Source organism: Heloderma suspectum, chromosome 2 (assembly GCF_057233095.1).
Source record: "Heloderma suspectum isolate Gila_16-S chromosome 2, 16-S_ref, whole genome shotgun sequence".
NCBI classification, from domain to species: Eukaryota; Metazoa; Chordata; class Lepidosauria; order Squamata; family Helodermatidae; genus Heloderma; species Heloderma suspectum.
The window spans coordinates 315,456,476-315,479,733 of record NC_139459.1 but is presented as its reverse complement, the minus strand read 5'-3'; the positions used below and the strand labels follow the sequence as shown (position 1 = coordinate 315,479,733).

General features: G+C 43.8%; 1 protein-coding gene across 5 annotated transcripts in view; it reads left to right on the top strand.

Moving 5' to 3' along the window:
* The first annotated feature begins 2,621 nt into the window (after positions 1-2,621).
* The window catches only part of ITPR1 (inositol 1,4,5-trisphosphate receptor type 1), a 377,196-nt gene continuing 356,559 nt past the window's right edge, over positions 2,622-23,258 (top strand). For 2 of the 5 annotated variants that reach the window (XM_084840316.1, XM_084840314.1), the window contains exon 1: positions 2,622-2,810. Coding sequence is in view for 2 of the 5 variants with exons in the window: in XM_084840319.1 (XP_084696445.1) it covers positions 2,801-2,810 (10 nt within the window). In the remaining 3 variants the exon portion in view is untranslated. The remainder of the gene's footprint in view (positions 2,811-23,258) is intronic. The other 3 variants (XM_084840319.1, XM_084840318.1, XM_084840310.1) reach the window with 3 other exon arrangements.

The following is a 23,258-nucleotide window of genomic DNA, read 5'->3' as shown; positions in this document are numbered from 1 at the left end:
AAAACAAAACAGAAGCTCTCAAAATTCAAAGCAAAACCTCAAACAGGAAAAGATGGGAAACAATTACTCCCCCCTCAGTTATTTTTAAGACTTTCCTTCTACAGCTGCACCTATCCTTCTGAAATTATGCACATTTTTTAGCTAGGGCCATCTCTATGCTGTATGTCATTTTCATAACAATTACTCACAAAGAACATAGGGGGATAAGGGTGTACTTCTTTGGAAACTCCAAACTGTAAATGCTGCTCTTACACAAAACCCCCAGAACCTATTCATCTTATATTTGGCAGGCTTGGTCTGCTAGGAAGGGGAAACTATGCCTGCAATTTTCCTCCAATTCTGCCAAGAAATAAAAATGTTCCTGGCAGTTTGCTTTAAAAAAACCAATCAATCAAAGCATAAAGGTGCCTGCGAATTTCATCCAATACCGACAAACATGAAAAACCACTATAGTCATTTCTTGATTTCCAGTGATAGTCAATGGGAGTCATGAAGCTCTGAATCACTCCCAGTCGCAGGGGAATCTGGCTGTTTTCCAAATCACTGAATTGGGATCTCAACCAAACCTTATGGTCAATGTACACCCAACTTCATCTGCAATTTCTGCAGACCAAGCTGCTGTTAAAGACATGAGCAGTCAAGGCAAGGTTTGTGTGTGTGTTTTTGTATGTTGGCTTTTTATAACTAAACAGATCCTCCAAGTTCAGAAGCAGAACCCCACTGAATACTAATTTGGAGGCTGGGGTGGAGTAGCAACAAGGAAGAGCTATTGTCTTCATATCCTGCTTGTGGACATCTCAGAAACATGTGGTTGGCTAGATGTAGAATCAGGGTGGCCATCTTCTATTTGCCGGCATCCTCTGTTTGACTCTGTTCAGTCTAATTCTAGTTTTTAAATAATAAGAACTGTTACCTATCAGTAATTAGCACCTGGACAGCAGATTGAACAAGACAGCAGGCAAACAAGTCACCTGGTCACAGCCTTCCACACTGTGGTGAGATGTACTGTATTTCTGCTTAAATTATAATAATTATTTCTAAATTAACATCAATACATATAAATTAGCACATGCAAATTGGTGCCCTCTTTTCTGGTGCTGCATTTCCTCTCTTTTAGCAATTTACAGCGGTCACCCAACGCATTAATGGTGGGAGATTCAGGATGGATAAAAGGAAGTACTTCACATAGTGCATAGTTAAACTGTGAAATTTGCTACCACAAGATGTAGTGAAAGCCACCATCTTGGACAGCTTTAAAAGGACATTGGAAAAATTCATGAAGGGAAAGGCCATCAGTAGCTACCAGTCATGATGGCTATGTATTACCTCCAGTATCAGAGGTAGTATGCTTCTTAGTACCAGTTGCTAGGAAACACAAGCTATTTCACATGACCTGCTTGTGGGCTTCCCATGGGCATCTGGCTGGCCACTGTGGGAAACAGGATGCTGGGTTAGATAGGCCTTTGGTCTGATCACACTCCGGGAGAGAGCGGAGGACAGGAAGGCCTGGCGTGCTATGGTCCATGGGGTCACAAAGAGTCGGACACAACTTAACAACTGAACAACAACCAGGCCACTTCCTATGTTCTTATGGGATGCTTGACTAATTGGAGCTATACTCTGACCTAGCAGAGCTGCTCTGAATCCTCTTTCTTTTTTATTATTATGAACAGCTGAGGGTGCCTCCAGATGGACAGCTTGTAGTGCTACCAATCAAAAATGATTGTGCAGCTATTCCATCTTCCCTTCTTTAACAGATTTTCTGTGGTAAGAAAAAAAAGCAGTGGGAAAGCACAGGGGGGTTACAAATAGAAAATTACATCATGTGGACCCCCTGTAAAATCTCATGAATGAGGCAAGGCAATTGCACAAGAAAAGCCTCATCTGGAATAACCTTGAGATTGGTCTCTCCTTTACTCACTGTCACATTTCTGTATCTGCTTCCTACACAGTTTCCTCAATTGTTTATCTGGCTGACCCTTAGACTAATGACTTGTCTTTCTGTTGTCATTCATTTTCTTTCTTTCTTTTTAAATAGTTATTACAAGGAGGTTTAAACATATATTACAGATGTTGCTCGGTTCTGCACTACAATAGTCTCTTTTTAATGTCACAGATGGTTGAAATTCTTGGCTGGCTCAAGAAAGCTTAAAAAAAAGAAGTCAGACTATAAAAAGTCCTTGGGGGGAAAATGGTCCAAACAAAATTCCTTTGGAAGCATCTCTATGAAACTGAATGAAAATATATTGGGGGGTGGGGGAAATAGAAGATATCTCCTCCCCACCCTTGTATATTGGAATGGGGAGGAGTCTCCGGTCCAAATAATTGGTTAGTGGCGGGGGGGGGGAGGGGAGAAAGAAGTTGCTCAGCCAATGACAGCTCAAGAAAGTACTTTGGTTTCCCCCGATCGTTTGCAACACATTCCTTTGATCTGACACAGACTATAAGATTGCCCCGTTTCCTGAGCAGCCCACCCTTAGAGCGGGGTGCATGCTGGGAGCTGCAGTCCTCCCGCGCAGCTCCGTTAGCTAGCCGTGGGAGGCGTGATCTGTTCGGCGGAGACTACATTGCCCATGGAGCCGGTCGGGAGTATATAATCAGCTGCAGGGAGCGTGTGAAGTGCAGTAACCATGTGGATGTGCTGTTGAGGTAGCTCTTGGCTTGAGGGTTAAGCCGGAGCGGCGGCTGTTGAGCCTGCATCTCTAACGGAACTCGGCAGGAGGGAAGGGTTGTCTTCGGGAACATGGGATTACAAAGCGGCTAATAACCCGCTCCAGCTCCAGGGCGAGCCGAGCCCCTTATGCAATCAGGTAAAGGCAAAGGGGGTGGAGGCGGCGGCGGCGGCGGCGGCGGCAGGGCAATGACAGAGACCAGAAGCAGCCGAACTTCTCTTTTTTTTACTTGCTCGGCTTGCAAGGTTCTCGGAGCCCCTTCGTTTGCAGCCCTTTGAATCCCGCTTTGGTGTGTTTACTCCCCTTTCTTATCAGATCACCCTGATCCTGTTTATACAGAAGGGATTGTGGATTTGGAGGAGGTAGAAAGAAGCAACAGATCAAATAACGCTCCTTTTCTCCCCCCCTCCTTTCCCCTCCCCACGCCTAAGTTTGTAACTCTTGTCAGCAGCAGAAAATACTCTTTGAAGCTGCAGGGAAGAGAGTCAAAGAAGACATCGACCGCAAGGCATTGTTGAGAAAAATGTGTCCTCTGCTAGTTAAAACTTCGTGGCTACTGATGCAGCAAACTGATAAGGGGGCGGATGCGACTCGCGCCTGTGTGTGTGTGGGGGGGGGGGGGGGTCGAGAAAGACGGATTAAATCGCAGAAGCTCCCCAGAGGTCTGCAGAAAGGATGTACGGCTTGGCATCCTCTCGTACTCCCTTTAAAACGATTGTTGTGTCATGGGAATGTTGTCAGGTCTTCCTTAGGTCTCTGTTGTTGTCTTAAGCCGGAGCAGCTCAACGTCCTGCTCGAGGCAGACTGTTCTTTGGCAGCAAACTTTTGACTTCTGGGGAGCGACAGGAGTTCCGAAGTTATTAACTTGATTGCTTTGAAGTCGAGCGGACGAAAGCTGACACAAAGTCGCTCGAGTTAATGTGGAAAGGACATGCGGAAGGTTGCCTTTAATGTTAATGGACTCCTTAAAAAAATAAAAAAAGATTCCCTTTCAAATTAACGCAGGTTTCATAGGCAATTCTGTGGGTGGGTTATAGCGTTGTGTGAATCTGCCAGAGTGGTGTTGCGGGGAGAGGAGAGAGACTCAGACTCCATTCACACAAGCGGTAGCAAACCGTATAATTCTGTGGGGGTTATTGACCAATTGAGTATGTCACTCCTGTGCTATTGGCACATATTTGCCTGGGTAGACAAAAGGAGAAGTGCTTAACTTTAAAAAGAGACCTGTGCCCTCCATCTGCACCTGTTGACCGTGTGAATGAAGCAAGAGGCAAAGTGAGAAACGTTTGTCAAATGCCAGGGCAACTATCTGTGTAAACATAGCCACAGTCCCACCCCAAAGCAGGATGGGGGATATATACAACCATTTATTATTTCTGTAGTGTTCAGTGTATATTTTAGTGCTTTATGTCTTTTTTCTTTTTCCTTTCCTCCTTTGCAGTGAATTACTTAGAACAGTACACAGTATTCCAAATACAGCTGCGCCATATATTTATATAAGGGCATCATGATACTGACAGTTTTATTTTCATTCCCTTTCCTAATAATCCATAGCATGGAATTAGCTACCCTCCCCGCCTTTACTGCACACTGAGATGATATTTCTTTTCATAGAACTTTCCACCATGACACCAAGATGTCTTTCCCAGGGAGCAGCTGGTTCATATTCCATCAATGTATATATGAAGTTGGGATTGGGGAACACCAGTGTGTAATTCTTTTACATTTGCACAAATACAACCTTATTTGCTCTTTTATTGCCACCCCGTTTGTAAAGGTTCTTTTAGAGCTCTTTCATCTCCTTGAGTTCTCACCATCCTGAATAATATGGTCTCAGCTGCAAACCCCGCCCCTACTAGTCACCCCTGACTCGGATATGAACAAATTAAAGTGTAGTGAGAGCTTTGACTATTGGGTGTTACAGAAATGTAAGAGCTCAAGTAATAAAACCAATAAATGAAATAACACCACTCTGAATACATATTGCAGTGACTTCACCTTTTACTTCCCTCCATTGCAAGACTTGTTCATGTGCTCTCTCTGCTTCTTGTTTGTTTTTGACCAGTTACTGGCCCATAAGAATGCCTGTCCTCTTATGCCATAACTTCTAAATTTACTCAGGAGTCTTTAATAACAGACTGTCAGTAGCTCCTGAACCATCCAGTCCACATGTTTAATACTGTCAAAAAGTCTTAAGAAACACTGGTTGGGCAGAACTTCCTTAAGCAAAAACCATACCGATTCTTCTTCAGCGCGGCTCTTTCTCCCAGTGTTTTAATAATTCTTGCTTTAATAATGGTTTGTTCTGTTTTACCTGGAACAGATATTAGACTAATGGACCTATAGATTCCTGGATCCCCTCTGGACACTTTTTTTGGCAAATTAGTATTATGGTTAACTTCCAATCCGTAGGAAAGGAGGCTGATTTTCGTGAACAAGGGTACTAATGGTTATGTTTCTGTTGAATTTGATATTGTGCAAAGTGTCTACAGTAATAAAGCCATCTGCACAACTCTGTGAGTGAGCATTGATATTCCCATTTTATAGATGGGTAAATTGAGGTTTAAAGAATCCCTGTGATTGTCTTCCCCCTTGCTCCTCTTACTATTTATAAGTCTATCTTAGGACTGTCTCTATATATTCAAAGTGTCCTATAAAATGCTTGGATGATGTGAAGAGCATAGATGAGCTAGAATCAAAGCAAAATTATTTTTGCAGGGATTTTATGTCAGCCAATATTCCGCTTTATATAAATAACGCCTTTTGTAAATGTTGCATCTCATCTTGCCTTTTCATATCACATCGTCTTTGTGATAAGGGGGATAGGCTTTTCTTCCAATGCTGAACTTCACCTCCACTGAACTTCTTAGTTCTATAGGCTGTGTATTCAGATCAATGGGATATTGACTTAGTCAATACTGCATCCTTCCCAAGTTCTTTAGAAACTGTCAACCTACAGCTTCCAGATACTGCTGAAATTAGGCTGCTCTGAAGCCACAAGCTCTCCATCACTACATAACTATATCTTTTTTGGTGTTTTAACACTGAACAATAGCAAAATCTGTGGAGTGTGCAATGTTATGACTAGATTTCAAAATGCCTAATCTAGTGTTCTGTAGAAAATGATGTAGCTGCTTTTGTAGTTTGGAGTGGGCAACTTTAGCCTAGGGCAGAGGTGCACAACCTATGCCCCCACTCCAACGGTGCCTTGACCATTCCCCACGGCCCCCAAATTCTTCCCACGTGTACTCCTCTCTCCTAGAGATCCTCATACAGACGGCTCTTTCCCCACCATTGCTAGCATGAAGGGAACAGTGATTTGTATCATGACTGCTGGTGTGTGTGTGTGCGCACGCGTATATGTGTGGTCCCCAGCTCCTAAGCCAGCCTCACATGTAGCCCACAGGGCCAAAAGGTAATGCACCCTTGGCCCAGGGCATAGCCACTAGAACAGTTCTGGGAAACCAGTTGTCTTCCCGATGATTTTGGAATATGACTCCCATCATCCCTGATCATTGGCATTGCTGTCTGGGGCAGACAGGAGGTGGACTCAGATTTTGCAGCCCTGCACTAGAAGGTGCATGTAAGAAGGAACTGGTATGCTGCCCTGTGTTAATCATTCTCCCCCCCCCCAATCTAATTTCTTAGGCTTTGACAAGGCACACAAGCTACTATTTTGGGCTCTGGTCAGTAAACCTTAGAACAGGAATGGGCAACTTGTGGCCAGCCAAATATTTTGGCCTACAGCTCCCATCAGCCCTAGCAAGCATAGCCATTGGTAAGGGATGATGAGAGTTGTAGGCCAAAACATCTGGAGGACTAGAAGTTTCCCGCCCTTGCCTTAGAGCAACCCTGCAAAGCAGATCTTGCTTCCTTGTAAAGCAGATGAGTATTTTACCCCACATTTCAGATGAGTGGTTGGATGTAGCAGTTTTCCTAAGACCTTATAATTACTTCATGGCTTAAGTAAGATTTGAACCGGGAACTCCTTAGTTCATCCTCTTAGCATACAGCTACATCAGTGGAGGGAGCAATCCTATGGCCCCAGACATTGTCTGGGGGGCCATAGGACAGTGGGGATTCCCACTCTGAGGTCGGAGATAGCGCTCTGACGTTGGAAGGGGAAGTCAGGTATCCAACCCCCCCAACCCCTCGTAGCTGGTGCAGAAAGAACCATGCTGGCTGGTCTCTGAGGTCAGAAAATTGACCTCAGAAAGGGGGGAAAGGTGAACTTCTGGTGGACAGGGAGGGAGGAGACCCGAGAGGCCGGAGTATGAACTACCCTGAGCCCCTTCTGGCCTCCTTCCCTCCCCTCCCCAAGATGCTGTTGTTTGACAGGCAAAAAAGCCTGTCCAGCAAAAAACACAATGATCAGAGGATGGGGAGGCAAAGATCGCCTCTTCTACTCCTCCCGCGCTGCTGGCTTTAGCCTGGCAGGGCACTGGATACGTGGAAGCCTCCCAAGATTGTGCCCTAATTGGACCTTAAAAACCCCTCAACATTCTGCACTTAGGTTACCCTGACATCAGTAAGAATTCAAAATAGTTATTAAAGTTGTAACTCAGTTAGCCAAAGAAACTGCATTTTTATTACTGTCAGTACAATTCTGAAGGTTTAAGATTATTTTAAAATGGATAAATTGCGATTTTTTCCTTTCTGAAAGTGACCTTTTGAAAAAAATATTGGTGTGGTATTTTGTTTTACAGTATGTGCTAGTGTGTTAGAATGGGCCTCTGTAATAGTAATTTGGAAGTGCGCTGGCCCTTCCTTCTCCCAAGCTTTTTCTTTTTTTTTTAACTTGATACATAAGTTAAAGGATGTATTATATAAACATGCATGAATGTTATTTCAGATTTGGCTGGGGATGGTCTTAAATGGTCAAAAGATGGGCAGCTGCAGCTGGCTAGTTCTGAGGGTCTTGGTAACTAATCTAACAATCTAAATATTTAGTTGTTTCCTGGACTACAATAACTGGACTTTTTTTTTTTAAAGAAAAAGCTACATACTTCACAATTGTGTGTTCTTTTGCTTCCTGTTGACTTCTTTTTAAAGGCTAATAATCACACACTACTCAAAATATTTTGTTGCCTGAGGCAAAAAATCCAAATTATATCCCCCACAGATAACAGAAAAATATATAACAATAAGCAAAGTAATCAACCATTTTGATACTCTTTATTAATATTCCAGCATGTGTAGCCTTATCCTGCACAATGATTAGACTGCCACTGCTATTAAATGTTAGTGGCATAAATTTGTGTCTGGATGATAGAACTGTAGGAAGCTGACTTTTACTGAGTCAGACCACTGAAGCATCCAGCCCAGTATTGTCTGGACTGTCAGGAAGGGGTGTCTCTCAGTCCAACCTGGAAATGCCAGGGATTGAACTTGGCACCTTCTACATGAATGCACGAAGTGGGGTGAGGTGAGACAATTAAGTGGATCTGATGTAATACTAAACCAGCCTCCAACTTGGTGCCCTCCAGACACGTGGGACTACAGCTCCCATCATCCACATCCAATATGGTCATTGGCCATGCTGAGGTAGGGAATGATGGCAGGTGTCGTTCAACACATCTGGAGGGCACCAGGTTGGGGAAGGCTATGCTAAACCATAGTTTAGCTTTACAAGAATGAGCGTAGGTAAGGCTCACACACTCCCCCCCACCCCCTGCTCCCAGCATGGCTGTGAGGAGGAGTTTGAAAGCTTTCACTTCCACTTTAGATTAACCACAGTTTAGTGCTCCATCTGAACCTGACAAACTGTGCGTAATCCGTAATGACAAACTGTGCGTAATCTGTGCGTTTGCTGAAACAAGCCAATTTCAAGCCATGTGTTATAAATCTGTTTTGTTTCAACAAACCGTAGTTAAGATTAACTACAGTTTAGATCTCAGATGTAGCTAGCACTAAACTGTAGTTAGTTTTAAATGGAAGCGGAAGCTTCCAGTCTTCCCCTTGTAGCTATGCTGGAGGAGGAGGGAGTGCGGATAACCTCATAAAGCTAACTTTAGCATTACATGCAAACCCTCCTAGTAAGAAAAAACCTATCCTGCTGTCTGTGTCATCACAAATGCCCTAATAGCTCTAACGCTGGTAATGATGCTCAGCTTTACTTGCAGCAGGAAAGAGACCGCTATGTGCTAGCTGCCATGTAGACACACAGTATGGAAGCCCAGGAAATGATTATTATAAAAGAGTTAATGGTCAGTAAGTGTTCCACCTCTGCTAACATCTCAATGGTGGAATAAAAGGAGGGTTTGCAAAGCCTCCTCTGTCAAAGCAGGAAACTAGCATCTTCATAAGGAGGCAAGTAGTGCTTTGAGAAGATTATGGCTTTTTAGTCCACTACTGCCTAGTGAGCTTGAGTAGGGTTAGATGTGGAATTTTACCTGAAAGCATGTGATATAAACACTTACAGGTAATCTGAAGGAAGTTGACTTGTTCCAAGGCACCTGCTTAGGGGAGTGGGTGGTCCTGTGTCATCTTTTACAGAGGACAGGCCTCTGTCTGAAGGGCTGCCAGAGGGCCGTCGTCTATTTGACAGGGCTATCCGGTTTAAATTCCAGTTTAAAGATGGAGAACCATAAGAACTGTTGTCCATTGACAGTGAGCACCTGAATAGTAGACTGATCAGGCAGGCACACAGGTCACCTGGTCACAGTCTTCCACACTATGATCAAATATACTTTATTCCTCTTTAAACTATAATAATTATTTCTAAATTTGCATATATACATATAAATTAGCGTAAGCAAATTTTATGACAATTGCTATCCTCTTTTGTCTTCTATTTTTGATAATGCATTTCCTCTCTTTAGGCGATGCATAAGTGACCACTCAATTAAGAAATGTTTTTTCATCAACTAGACAGTTGACATGGGCCTTGAGGACAGGGAATGGAATCTACTTTCGTTTTCCCATTTTGGACCCCAAGAAATTAGACCAATGGATATGGGTCTCTCACCACCTATTATAGCAGTTGGAGAGCATTCTGGTCCTACTCCCAGTGAGCAAGTGGGATACCCTTTCCTTAATAATGTAATATCATAAACCAGAAGTGAAACCATCTGCTAAGTAATTGTGATTTGGAGTCCAGATCTGCCCTTCAGCATATAGCATGCACACTTTCTGTTTGTTGGGGTCTGCATTTAGACTTGTGCTCCAAAATTGTATGGTGTTTAGTTTTACTATTATCTGCAGCAAGACTACACAGTCTACTATTAATCCAGCTCATCGCTGATAGATTAAACTACAAGTTCTTATCTAGGTGATTGAGAATGAAGGAGAAAGAGGAAGCGGTGAACCTAAGCCAGGCCAAACCTTCCTTCTCTCCAAAACCATTGGTATTGGTAACTCCATCCCCCCTCCACACTCACATACACACACATCAGTTCTCTCTATTTTGAAATGAGTATTGGGATTTCCTATGAAGTTTTGTTATTTCTCCCACATTCAACCACATACTACTGATTTTGTGAAACAGTGCATGACTTGCACTGGTTTTGTCATACAAGTAAATGTGCCTCTTTCAAATTTATCCATGTTCTCACTTTGTATAACAGTTGGTGGTATGTACTAAAGCTCACTTGATAAGTTTTGCCACTCTGTATGGCTCAACTCTCTACATCTTTGGGTCTGGATCCTTTAAAAAGTGCAACCCGTCTGTTCTGAAACCATAAGCATCCTGGGAGACGGATTGTATATGGCATTCAAATGCAGTGCCAGTCTACTTTCTAGACCATAGAAAAAATACATGTTTAGATAGAGATTAATACTAAAACCAAACCTCTGATAGGGCATACTAACATACTCTTGCGTACGTAGTTTACTCAGTAATGTTGCTCACTATCATGCAATGATGAGACACTGGCTCACTTAACCACAGCTTAGTGTTGTGTCTGAATGCGGCCATTATCTAGATCAGTGTTTCCCAGTCTTCTGATCCCTGTGCCACAGTTTGGGGCCAATCATAACGCTTCTGGGATACACTGTTTCTGTACGACAAACAGCATCAGGAAACCCAGTAGTATCTTCATTCCTCCCTTGGGGTGACGTCTATGCTTATGTACTGTTAAACTCAACAATGCATGTTGGTTTCCTAGGACAATGAGCAGGCATCTTCCTAGCAACACTGGTGTAGCCCAGTTAATATCTCCTAGCATCCTACCACCCTCTTTGCCCCGTCACTCATTACATGGGATAGGATTGTGCTTTCTGGGCACTGGTTATGTTTCTGAATGCTCTGCCTCTATCAGCCATAGTGTGGTCTGACTCAGGGAATCTTGGTGCATAAACATTCACTCCTTAATTAATTAATTAATTAAATTTCTTAATTGCCCATCTGGCCGGTCACCCAGCCACTCTGGGCGATGTACAACAATACAACAACCAAAAACAGTAAAATTAAACATTTAAATATCATGTTCTAAAAATACCCTAACCCACCCCAAATGCCTGCCTGAACAACCACGTTTTCAATGTGTGGTGAAAGCTCATTAAAGAGGGGGCATGGCGGAGTTCTCTAGGGAGGGAGTTCCACAGAGTGGGGGCCACCTCAGAAAAGGCCCTCTCCCTTGTCCTCACCAACCTAGCTGTCCTGGCTGATGGGATAGAGAGAAGGCCATCTGAGGCTGATCTTGTTGAGTGGCCTGTCTGGTATTGCTGGAGGCGCTCTTTGAGATAGGCTGGGCCAGCACCGTATAGGGTTTTAAAAGTCAAAGCCAACACCTTGAATTTGACTCGGAAAACAACCGGTAGCCAGTGCAAGTCCTTCAGCACTGGAACGATGTGATCACGCTGGCAGCTTCCTTTAATCAGGTGAGCCACCACATTCTGCACCAGCTGCAGCTTCCAAACCGTCTTCAAGGGTAACCCTACGTAGAGTACATTACAGTAGTCTAGATGAGAGCAGACCAGGGCATGTACTACTGATGGGAGCAGATGGTCGGGAAGATAGGGGCGCAGCCGACATATCAGATGGAGTTGGTACAGCGCTGCCTGGCTCACAGCTGACACCTGAGTCTCCATGGACAGCTGGGAGTCCAAAATGACCCCCAGGCTGCGGACCTGGTCTTTCAAGGTAGCCGTACCCCATTCACCACCAGGTCAACAACCCCCAACCTTCCCTTGTCTTCCACCAAAAGTACCTCGGTTTTGTCAGGGTTCAGCTTCAGCTTTTATTCCTCCCCATCCAGCCACTCACTGTCTCCAGACACTTGGACAGGGATTCTACACCCAACTATGGTGAGGATTTAAGCAAGAGGTAGTGCTGCATGTCATCTTTATATTGATGGGTGCAGAGTGGGGAGATGTTTCATGGAGCCTCCCTTCTCTGAGGGGCATACAGTAATGGATGCATTTTTAATTATATACATTTTTATTTGTTTTCCAATACATTTGTTCAAGACAGCTACAATACTTTAACTTAACACATGTATAGCATATCTATAGTTGCAAAATCACCTGGCCGGAACCTGTTTCAGTAACTGATACATGGTATCCAACTTTTTTGGAAAGTCTGGATGGAGTTCATTCTTCCCTCCCATACCAACTTATTATTTGTTACTTTATTCATTACCATGACAGTCCAAATCTTCCCTTCCATTGTACCAGAGAGAGTATGCATGTTGATTGCTAAGCTTTTGCTAGGAGGATCCTTGCAGCTATTAACATGTAACTCACCATCACCACTAAATCTCTAAGGAACTGATCTTTAATGTCACCCAAGAGTATAGTTGTTGGGGTTAATTGCAACTCTTAGCCTGTAATTTCTCTGATGCTGGATGCATTTAATATAGTGATTTAATTTTTCAAGGCCCATTTCAGCTCCTCAAAACATGCTTCAGCAGCATGCTCTTGCACCCCATCACAGTTTGGGAAATGCTGTTTTAGATTTTGCCTGCTGTGCTGTCAGGTGTGCCAATTGCTTTGTTTAAGGTAGCTGGCTTTGCTAAGCTGAATTCTTCTCAACACCAGGAGTGGCAGCTAAGATGGCAGTTTTCCTGGACACTGGACAAGACAACTGATTATTTTGATTGCTCAAGTGCCAAATCTGTCGTAGACTATGCCTGGTGTGCAACTGTTATTGTTCTCAGCATTGCCGGGGGGACAACCTGAACTGGAGTAACCTGTCCTGGTATTCATCTCATGATATAACCGTTAGTGTTAGATATAGGGAGTGCATGATGTAGTTGTCCTGTTATGAATAGGGATGGGTGAGAAATATCTTATGTCAAGGATTTTTTTTTTACAGATGTACCCAATTTGCACCTCATGAGCCTATTTGTTGTTGTTGTTCAGTCATTAAGTCGTGTCCGACTCTTCGTGACCCCATGGACCATAGCACACCAGGCCTCCCTGTCCTCCGCTCTCTCCCGGCGTGTGCTCAAGTTCATATTCATTGCATCAGTGATGCTATCTAGCCATCTCACCCTCTGCCGTCCCCTTCTCCTTTTGCCTTTGATCTTTCCCAGCATCAGGGTCTTTTCCAGGGAGTTTTCTCTTCGCATTAGGTGGCCAAAATATTTGAGCTTCAGCTTCAGTATCTGTCCTTCCAATGAGCAGTCAGGGTTGATTTCCTTTAGGATGGACTGATTTGACCTCCTTGTAGTCCAGGGGACTCGTAAGAGTCTTCTCCAGCACCACTGTTCGAAAGCATCAATTCTTCAGCTCTCAGCCTTCCTTATAGTCCAGCTCTCACAGCCATACGTTGCTACTGGGAAAACCATAGCTTTGATTATATGAACCTTTGTCAGCAAGGTGATGTCTCTGCTTCTTACTATGCTGTCTAGGTGTGCCATAGCTTTCCTCCCAAGGAACAAGCGTCTTTTAATTTCATGGCTACAGTCACCGTCTGCGGTGATCTTGGAGCCCAAGAAAATAAAATCTGTCACTGCTTCCATTTCTTCCCCTTCTATATGCCAGGAAGTGATGGGGCCAGCTTTTGCACTCTCCACTTTCACCCTCAACAAGAGGCTCTTTAGATCCTCTTCGCTTTCTGCCATTAGGGTGGTATCGTCTGCGTATCTGAGGTTATTGATAATTCTCCCGGCAATCTTAATTCCGACCTGTGATTCGTCCAACCTGGCGTTTCTCATGATGTACTCTGCATATAAGTTAAATAAGCAGGGCGACAATATGCAGCCTTGTCATACTCCTTTCCCAATTTTGAACCAATTGGTTGTTCCATGTCCAGTTCTTACTATTGCTTCTTGACCCTCGTACAGGTTTCTCAGGAGAAAGGTAAGGTGGTCTGGTATTCCTAACTCTTTAAGGATTTGCCACAGTTTGTTGTGATCCACACCATCAAAGGCTTTAGTGTAGTCAATGAAGCAGAAATAGACATTTTTCTGGAACTCTGTTGCTTTCTCCATGATGCAGCGAATGTTGGCGATTTGATCTCTAGTTCCTCTGCCTCTTCGAAACCCAGCTTGTACTTCCGGTAGTTCTCGGTTCACATGCTGCTGAAGCCTAGCTTGTAGGATTTTGAGCATAACCTTGCTGGCATGTGAAATGAGCTCCTCAAAACATACTTCAGCAGCATGTTCTTTCACCCCATCACAGTTTGGGAAATGCTCTGCCTATATGCTGAGGTATTAACAGATTTTTCAAGCTTTATGATGCAGCTCAGGGGGCGGGAGGAAAGGAAGAAAAAACGCATGTGAAAAGTGTCCACAAAATGTGTATATTGAGAAAAGTGTGAAAAAAACTGCATTACAGCAATTGACAGTACTGAGGGGAGGGGAGGTTTTAAAAATGTGTACATTAGGGGAAATATGCACAAAATATGCATTTCCATGTGGATTATTTTAGAATTGCAAACTTATGCGGAAATGGGATGGAATGAGTTTGGCCTTAAAAATCTGACAATCTTGACAAGAACAAGATTGTCAGACGTGTCCAAACCTAGTTAGGAATGGTATATTGGCAATTTGCCACTTACAGGTTTATGAGTGAAGCCTAAGAGCTGTGCTGTTTTATGAGCAATAAATGATGGGTAGCACTGGCTGCTGCCTCTTGTTTTTGCTGGTGTGAGCTGGGCTTCATTTTGATCCAAGTCTCGGCCTTGGAACTTGTCATTAGTTTTTCCTAATAAACCTCTGAGCACATGCAAAGTGCCTTTCCCTTCCTGCTGAATAATGCCAGAGACAGTCAGTATATATGTAGGATTTGTAAGTGTGCTAAGTTTAAGCCATGGCAACTTTTACCTTGGTTCATTTCTAAGGATTAAATTATGTTGTCTTCCTTTCCAAGTGAGAGGCACCTGGGAATGAAGAGAGGATGAGTTGTAGTAAGTCTTCCGCTATCTGGCTCTTCATTTATGGGTGGCCTCTTAAGAATGACTGAGGTACACTCCTCCCCTCACACCCTGGAATCCCCTTCACCACATTTTACAGTTGGACCACCTTTCCTGGTAGAAATAGTTTGGGCAGTGATTCCACAGTTGTGTGCTAGGACACATTGCCATGCCACAAGTCAAGCTGAAGTGTGCCTTAAGAACACAACAGAAGACCACACCAAAGAAAGACAAAAGGCCTTTCTTAGTATAACATTCTGTTCCCATAATGGCCAACCAGCTGCATGTGGGAAAGCCACAAGTAGGACACGAGTGCAGTCATCCCAGCAACTGGTGTACATAGGTATGATTCCTCTCTTACTGGAGGTAGTATGTAGCCACCATGACTAGTAGCCATTGACAGCCTCAACCCCCTTGAATTAGTCTAATCCCATTTTAAAGCTGTCTAAGCTGGTGGCCATCACTAAGTCTTTTGTGAATCCCATAGTGCTGTGTGCCTTGGGAAACTGAGGCAAAGTAAAAGTTACTTTAAAAATGTACCAAGCAGCAACACCTTCCCCCTTTCCCCCTATGTAGGTAGCACAAGTGTTCCGATCCAGGTTGGGATACTGGCTTGAAAGGGAGGGGCTTTTAACCCTCCCCCTCACATGCTCTGGTCCTGATCAGATTGAGCCGATCCTGTAAATCACTGGTAAAAAGGAAATCATAGTCTTGCTATCAGTTGGTGGCCCCATTATTTTTGCAAGCATGACTTCTCTCTTCTCAAAGCTAATCTTTAGGCATTGACAAGCTTGCAGGTTCTAAATAAGGAATTGTCTCTGTGACTACAAAACATGCATTATCTTGACTCCTGTTTCTGCTAACTCTGTGGTGCCTGTAGCTGAGATTCACAGGTACTGACAATTAGTGCTGAGGCACATGTTAAAAAATACTTGGTGTGCCAAAGTGTGTTATATGCTGAATGTCTTGTTTTAGAAAATGCATTAACTATAGGGCAAGCCGGACTGGGGAGAGGGGAAGACATACCATGCTGGGGAGGGGGAAGCAAAACTAGCATTAGAGATAATAGCAGCAAGACTATATGAAGGCATTGACTTTATATTGACTCATTCACTTTAAAAAAAGGCACCAGTATTTTCAAACAAAAATGCTCAGTTGTTCACTTAAATGACTAGAATTATAGGGCGAGAAGCCACACAAGCAGACCTGCACAACTTATATCACACCATGATGAAGGCAGCCCACTAACCGTGTATGTTGGCCCACTGGGGCTCAGTTGACTTTCTTTTTTGTTTTCATTTCCGCTGCAAAAAAATAGGTTTTCAAGCACCTGGAAGACCATGTGCTACATGGCTGGTGGTCCACGTTTGGACTGATGTATTGCAAGCTGTGCACCCCCCCCCCCCGATGAATTCATCTTGTTCTGTGCTCCACACTTCTTTGAGTGGTGAGAAGTTTCAGGGCCAGTGCTGCTTAGGTTTTGGGTCCCTTTGGAGACTTACAGGGCAGTATCCTATTTATCACTATCACTAGTGGAAATTGCATTGTGCTAGTGTGATGGACCTCTACCTCAACTCCAATAGCATCAGATGGTGCAGTGAGTTTTCTGGGGATTTTTGTCATGCCAGCTAACGCTACTGGTGTTGCGCTAAAGGTCCGTTATGCTAGTGCAGCGTGATTTATGTTGGCACTTGTGTTCAGTTGGATACTGCTCACAGAGTTGTTGCAATGTTTGGTTAATTTACAAATATACAAGTATTTATTTATTTAAAATACTTTTTGGCTGCCTTTCAGGGCAGAAGACCTCCCAAGGCAGCTCATGGCAATAAAATAAATACAATAAAATAAAGAAAATAAAAACAGTTAAAATATTACAAGTGATAAAAGCATAAAAAAAAGCCAACAATAAAACCAACAACAATATTAATAACAGTAACAGCAACAATAGCAGTCATATTGATAGAAGACCAAGGTAAAATAATACGTTTTCAAGGCCTTCTTAAAAGGCTGCAATGACAGAGCATGGTGGACCTCCAATGGCAGGTTGTTCCAAAGATGTGGGGCCACTGCAGAGAAGGCCCTCTCACATATGGTGACCTACCTGACTGCTTTCACAGGTGGGCAAATGAGGAGGGCCTCCCTTTCTGATCTTAAAGTGCAGGCAGGCTGATATGGGTGCAGGCGGTCCTTCAAGTAACTTGGTCCCAAAGCAATTAAGGCTTTAAAGGTCAAAACCAGCACTTTGAATTGGGCTCAGAAATGCACCGGTAACCAGTGCAGCTAGCACAGTATAGGTGTTATATGATCAAATTGCCTCACCCCCACCAATACTCGGGTGGCCGCATTCTGCACAAGCTGGAGTTCTGAACCGTCTTCAAAGGCAGCCCCACGTATAGCGCATTACAGTAGTCTAGCCTGGATGTGACTAGTGCATGGATAACTGAGGCAAGGTCCATCCTCTCCAGATAGGGCTGCAGTTGGCGTACCAGCCTAAGCTGATAAAAAGCACTCCTGGACACCGCAGCCACCTGGGCTTCCCCAGTTAGCTCAGAGTCCAGGAGGACTCTCAGACTGCACGCTTGGTCTTTCAGGGGGAGTGCAGCCCCGTCTAAGACCAGTTGTAAACCTCCATCTGAAGTAGTTGGTTTCCCAACCCACAGTACCTCCATCTTGTCCGGATTAAGTTTCAGCTTGTTCACCCTCATCCATCCCCAAACAGCTCCAGACAATGGTTCAAGAGTTCCACAGCCTCCCTGCGATGTGCAGATGGAAATGAGAGGTAGAGCTGAGTATCATTCGCATACTGATGACATTTCAGTCCAAACCTCCCGATGACTTCCCCCAGCGTGGTTTCATGTAGATTTAAAAAGCATGGGGTACAACGTAGAACCTTGCAGCACCCCACAGGCTAATGTCCATGGGGTGGAACCGAAGTCCCCCAGCACCGCCTTCTGAGATCACTCCTCCAGAAAGGACCAGAACCACTTTAAAACTGTGCTTCCCTATCCAGGTAAGCAATTGAGAAGGATACCACGATCGATGGTATCGAAAACTGCTGAGAGGTCCAGAAGAACCAACAGGGTCGCAATCCCTCCATTCATTCCCCGGCATAAGTCATCAACCAGGGCGACCAAAGCTGTTTCCGTCCCATAACCAGGCCTGAACCCTGACTGGAATGGACCTAAATAATCAGTTTCATCCAAAACGGCTTGGAGTTGTGAGGCCACCACATGCTCTAGCACCTTGCCCAAGAATGGCAAATTTGACACAGGGCGGTAATTATCTGGAACCATAGGATCTAAATTTGGTTTAGATTTCCTCCAATGTAGAATTGGAGGAAACAGCATAAGTAGGTCCACTAGCAGTATCCGTTTGGGAGCGGCCATAGCTCAGTGTGATAGAGCACATGCTTTTCATGCAGAAGGTCCCAGGTTTGATCCCCGTCTTCTCCAGGTAGCGCAAGGAAAGAATCCTGCCTGAAACCCTCTAGAGCCGCTGCCAGTCAGTGTTGACAATACTGGGCTAGATGGGCCAATGGTCTGACTCAGTATAAGGCAGCTTCCTATGTTCCTATGGGGGATACTGCGGAATGCTGGGAGTTGTAGGCCTTTTCTCTGTCTAAACATGCATAGGATTGTACCCTAAATCTCTGTGTCTCTTCTCTGCCTCCCATCTGCTTCTCTTTGTTTCTGATGGGGAGATGAAGGGGAAGTGCTTCAGTTAGTGAATATCTGTGTTTACTTCGAAAATCAGTGTTTTCGATTTGCTAAAGATTTGCTAAAAGATGGTGTTGCTTCTTCCCACACTGGAGCTCATGGGTGGGCAGCTTGCGGCCCACAGACTAATTTCATGCATCTCTCGGCCTAAGTTTAAAAGCCCTTGGCATACAATCAGTTCAGACCTCTGGCAAGAGTGATCGGCCCCAGCAGCTTGCTGAATAGGGAAGATGAGGGAGAGAGTGAAGAGGGGGCTGCAGAGAGAGAATAGAGCAGCAGAAAGAAAAGTGGCAACTGCTGGCTTTGGCTCCACTCACCACTGACATGTGCCCCCAATGGACTAGTGTGGCCCAACAGTATGCTGCAGCCCCAAACAGTAAAAAGGTTGCCCACCCCTGTTCTAGCTGGTTGTATTGGTTAGATCTGTCCATGGAATGTCTGTGGTGGAACACACTTGAATAAATAAAGTATTGGCATGGATACTGGCCACAGCCTTTCATTGGGCATATCCATATAACTCTTATGGAGGTGAGAAGGAATGCCAGTATATCCCTCCCTCTCTTCTTGTTGCTGTAAGGGAACATGGGAGACAGCAGGTTGGTTCACACGAACAAAATAAGCCACAGTGGTTTATTTAAATTGCAGTGTGCAATTTCCATAATCACCACCTGGGTAGTTTGTCATGTTGTCTGAACCCAGGCAGCATGGCTTGTTGGACAGGGAAATAACTCTCCAATAATCCTACAACAGCCCATGGATTAGTGGAGAGCTGTTTCCCCCCTCCAACAAGTCATGCTGCCTGGGTTTGGAGGACATGACAAGATGTGCCCAGGCTGTGATTATGCAAATAGCAACACTGGACACGCCACAATTTAAATAAGCCACTGTGGCTTATTTTGTGCAAACTGGGTCAATGTAATGTCTGTCGCTTATATATGCATACATTTAGATATATCTTGCATCATAAGCATCAACATTTATTAAGATGACCACTACACAGAAGGCCTCAACAGAAATACTGTCAGACCAGAAATACCAAGCACTGAGGGAGCCTTGGCTACTTTTATTTTCACCTTTGCTAGATGTTTTTAATGAAAGCAAAGTGTGTGAGAATTTCCTACAGTTCTCTTAAAGGAACAATACACCATAAACAGTATACTATTTTTCTGACTTGCTGAAAGAAGAAGCTGCTGTTTTAAAGTTGGTGTACTGCACCCCACAGATTCACACAGCCTCTTTCTTCCAAACAAATCTACATTTTATTTAAACAAAGCATTTCAACTAAGCTTTCTCAGGCAATGGCCTCTTTCTCCTCAGGCCAGGAGCAGCGGGTGCGGCCCTCGACCACTTCCTGGTTCCTCCCAGGAAGCACAACCCACTTAGGTCAAATCCACGTCTTCTTTCTTATTGTTACAGCCTCCACTTCCCATGGGAAGGGGAAATGTGCAAGAGTGCCATAGAGGCTTATGTCCCAACTAGCATTCCTGTTACATTTCATTTTAGCTTTGCCCCTCATAATTAACCCCTTGCTCTGACCTTTTCCTAGCTCCTCATGTTTTTCTGTAGCAGATTAGATCACATTAAAAAAAATACTTCAGACTTCAGGCAAAATATTTTCTCTATGTGCGGGCTGTAGTAAATTCTCTTCTGTTCTTAACTCCCCTTTCAAGTCTCCCAACTGGAGATGGGAAATGGTTCAGGAAAAATGGTCTAAGGCTTGTAATAATGTCCCCAAGGCTTGTGTGGGATGTTGTAACTATGGAAGCAGGTGACATGTAGGATTGGGGGGCAGAACCTATGCTCTCCACAGATAATTATACATTTGTCTTTGCTTATTAAAACTAATTCTTCTGTTCCTGCTTTATTGTACAGACCGTCAAATGAGAGAAGATGATCTGTGCTTTAATTTTGTATTTGGTGAATAGCAGAAGATGTTTCTTCCATAAACACTAGTGTCCTGAAGATGGTTGTACAATAGTTTTTTGATGGCTGGTGGCTACTAGGCATACCCCTTCCCATCTCTCTCTCTCTCCCCCATAGAAATTGAGAGCAACTATGGAGAATTATAATAAGCAAAGAGCGAGTTAGAACTTGTGCAATTGGCAGGTGCAGGGGAGCCATGGAGTGGCCCAAGACAGTATCCAGACATATGCTCTTCATGGCAAATTGATACTGTTTTGAAAAACTAGTACTATCAAGGGGCTTGCCTGCTGCCCACAGTTTTCATTAACTTCTGTATTTGTAACTAAACAGCTATTGCAAAAAATACCATAGGAATATAGGAGAAAATCCTCCTCTTGGAACCCTTGGGCTCAGGAAACTCTGGAATGCAGAATGGTACGCTAGTACATCAACTCTGCTTCCAAGGCACTGCTTTGATACAGTGGCAGCTGGATATTCTCCATGTATGAGATGGAAGTTACTGTAACTGAGTGGATATGCAGCTAGGCCACAATCCTTTGTAATAGTGCACAACTAGTTCCTGTGAATTTCAAGCACCTTGAGGGTAACAGTGGCCACGTTTGCTGATGACGCCAAATTATTTAGGGTGGCTTTGAGAGCTGGACTATAAGGAAGGCTGAGCGCTGAAGAATTGATATTTTCAAACTGTGGTGCTGGAGAAGGCTCTTATGAGTCCCCTGGACTGCAAGTAGGTCAAATCAGTCAATCCTAAAGGAAATCAACCCTGACTGCTCATTGGAAGGACAGATACTGAAGCTGAAGCTCAAATATTTTGGCCACCTAATGTGAAGAGAAAACTCCCTGGAAAAGACCCTGATGCTGGGAAAGATTGAAGGCAAAAGGAGAAGGGGACAGCAGAGGATGAGATGGCTAGATAGCATCACCGATGCAATGAATATGGACTTAAGCACACTCTGGGAGAGAGTGGAGGACAGGAAGGCCTGGTGTGCTATGGTTCATGGGGTCACAAAGAGTCCGACACTTAACTGAACAACAGCAACAACAACAACAAAAAGGGATTGTGAGGAACTTCAAAAGGATCTCTCCAAACTGGGAGAATGGGCATCAAGATGGCAAATGCTGTTCAATGTACGCAAGTGTAAAGTGGTGCACGTTGGGGCAAAAAATCCCAACTGAAAGTATAAGCTGATGGGATCTGAGCTAGCAGTGACTGACCAAGAAGGAGATCTTGGGGTCGTGGTGGACAGCTCAATGAAAATGTCAACCCAGTGTGCAGCTGCTGTGAAAAAGGCAAATTCCATGTTAGGCATAATTAAGAAAGAAATTGAAAATAAAACTCCCAGGCTCATACTCCCCTTATACAAATGTATGGTGTGACCACACTTGGACTACTGTGTAAATTTCAAGTGACTGCACCTAAAAAAGAACATTGTAGTGCTGGAAAAAGTGCAGAAAAGGGCAACTAAAATGATCAAGGGGCTGGTGCAACTTCCATATGAGGAAAGGTTACAACAGCTGGGATTGTTAGCTTAGAAAAAAGCCGAGTAAGGGGGGACATGACAGAGGTGTACAAAACTATGCATGGTAGGGAGAAAGTGGATAGGGAGACATTTCCCCCCTTTTTCATAATACTAGGATCTGGGTCATCCCATTAAGCTGATTGATGGAAGATTCCAGGCATATAAAAAGAAGTACTTTTCCACAGAGTACATAGTTAAACTATGGAATTCGCTGCCACAAGATGTAGTGGCTGGCTTTAAAGGGAGATTGGACAAATTCATGGAGGATAAAGCTATCAATGGCTACTAGTTCTGATGGCTATATGCTACCTCCACTATCAGAGGCAGTATGCCTAGGTATGCCAGTTGCTGGGAAACGTGGGTGGGAGGGTGCTGTTGCACTCGTGTCCTGCTTGTGAGTATTCCTTGCTAGGTGGGCACTGTGTGGACAGAATGCTGGACTAGATGGACCCTTGGTCTGATCCAGCATGGCTCATCTTATGTTTGTATGACAATAGATACACTGCTGTCACATGGAGGGCAGAGTAATAACTGTGTAGTTACTTGTCAGGATGGATATTAATTCAGTAATCTCTGCATTGAGAGGGTTTTACCCTTAAAGGAGGCTTAAAAGTAATTTTAAATTAATGCAATTTAAATACATATAATTTTAGCATATTTGCACGCCTGACTTCTGCAGGGCCTACAAATGACTATGTTGTGAGAGTTCTTTGCAAGTAGTCTAGGGCAGGAAAAATTGTTCCCAATTTTTCCCCCTGAAATAGCTCTTGAAAAGCAGAGGTGCTTAAAAGATGGAGATGACAGTTCATTGAACAGAAATGAGATTACTGTTGCACTGGTGTAGGTCTAATGTTATAACATTGATGTTTACATGGAATGTTTTTACTGATGATTTAGAATCAGTAATGCAGAAGTATTTAAACTTAAAATTCAACCATTTATAGCAGGTAAAGCAAAGCTGTTGCATTTTAATGGCTTTGTGCAGTCTGAATCAGGTTTGCTTAAACCTGATTCACAAAATCAAGTTTGATTGAATCACAAAAAATGTATTTGAGTCTCCTGAAATATAGCTCTACTCCATGAGATGGCTGTAGGCTGGCTGTTGTTAACTGGCTTCTAGATGGAAGCC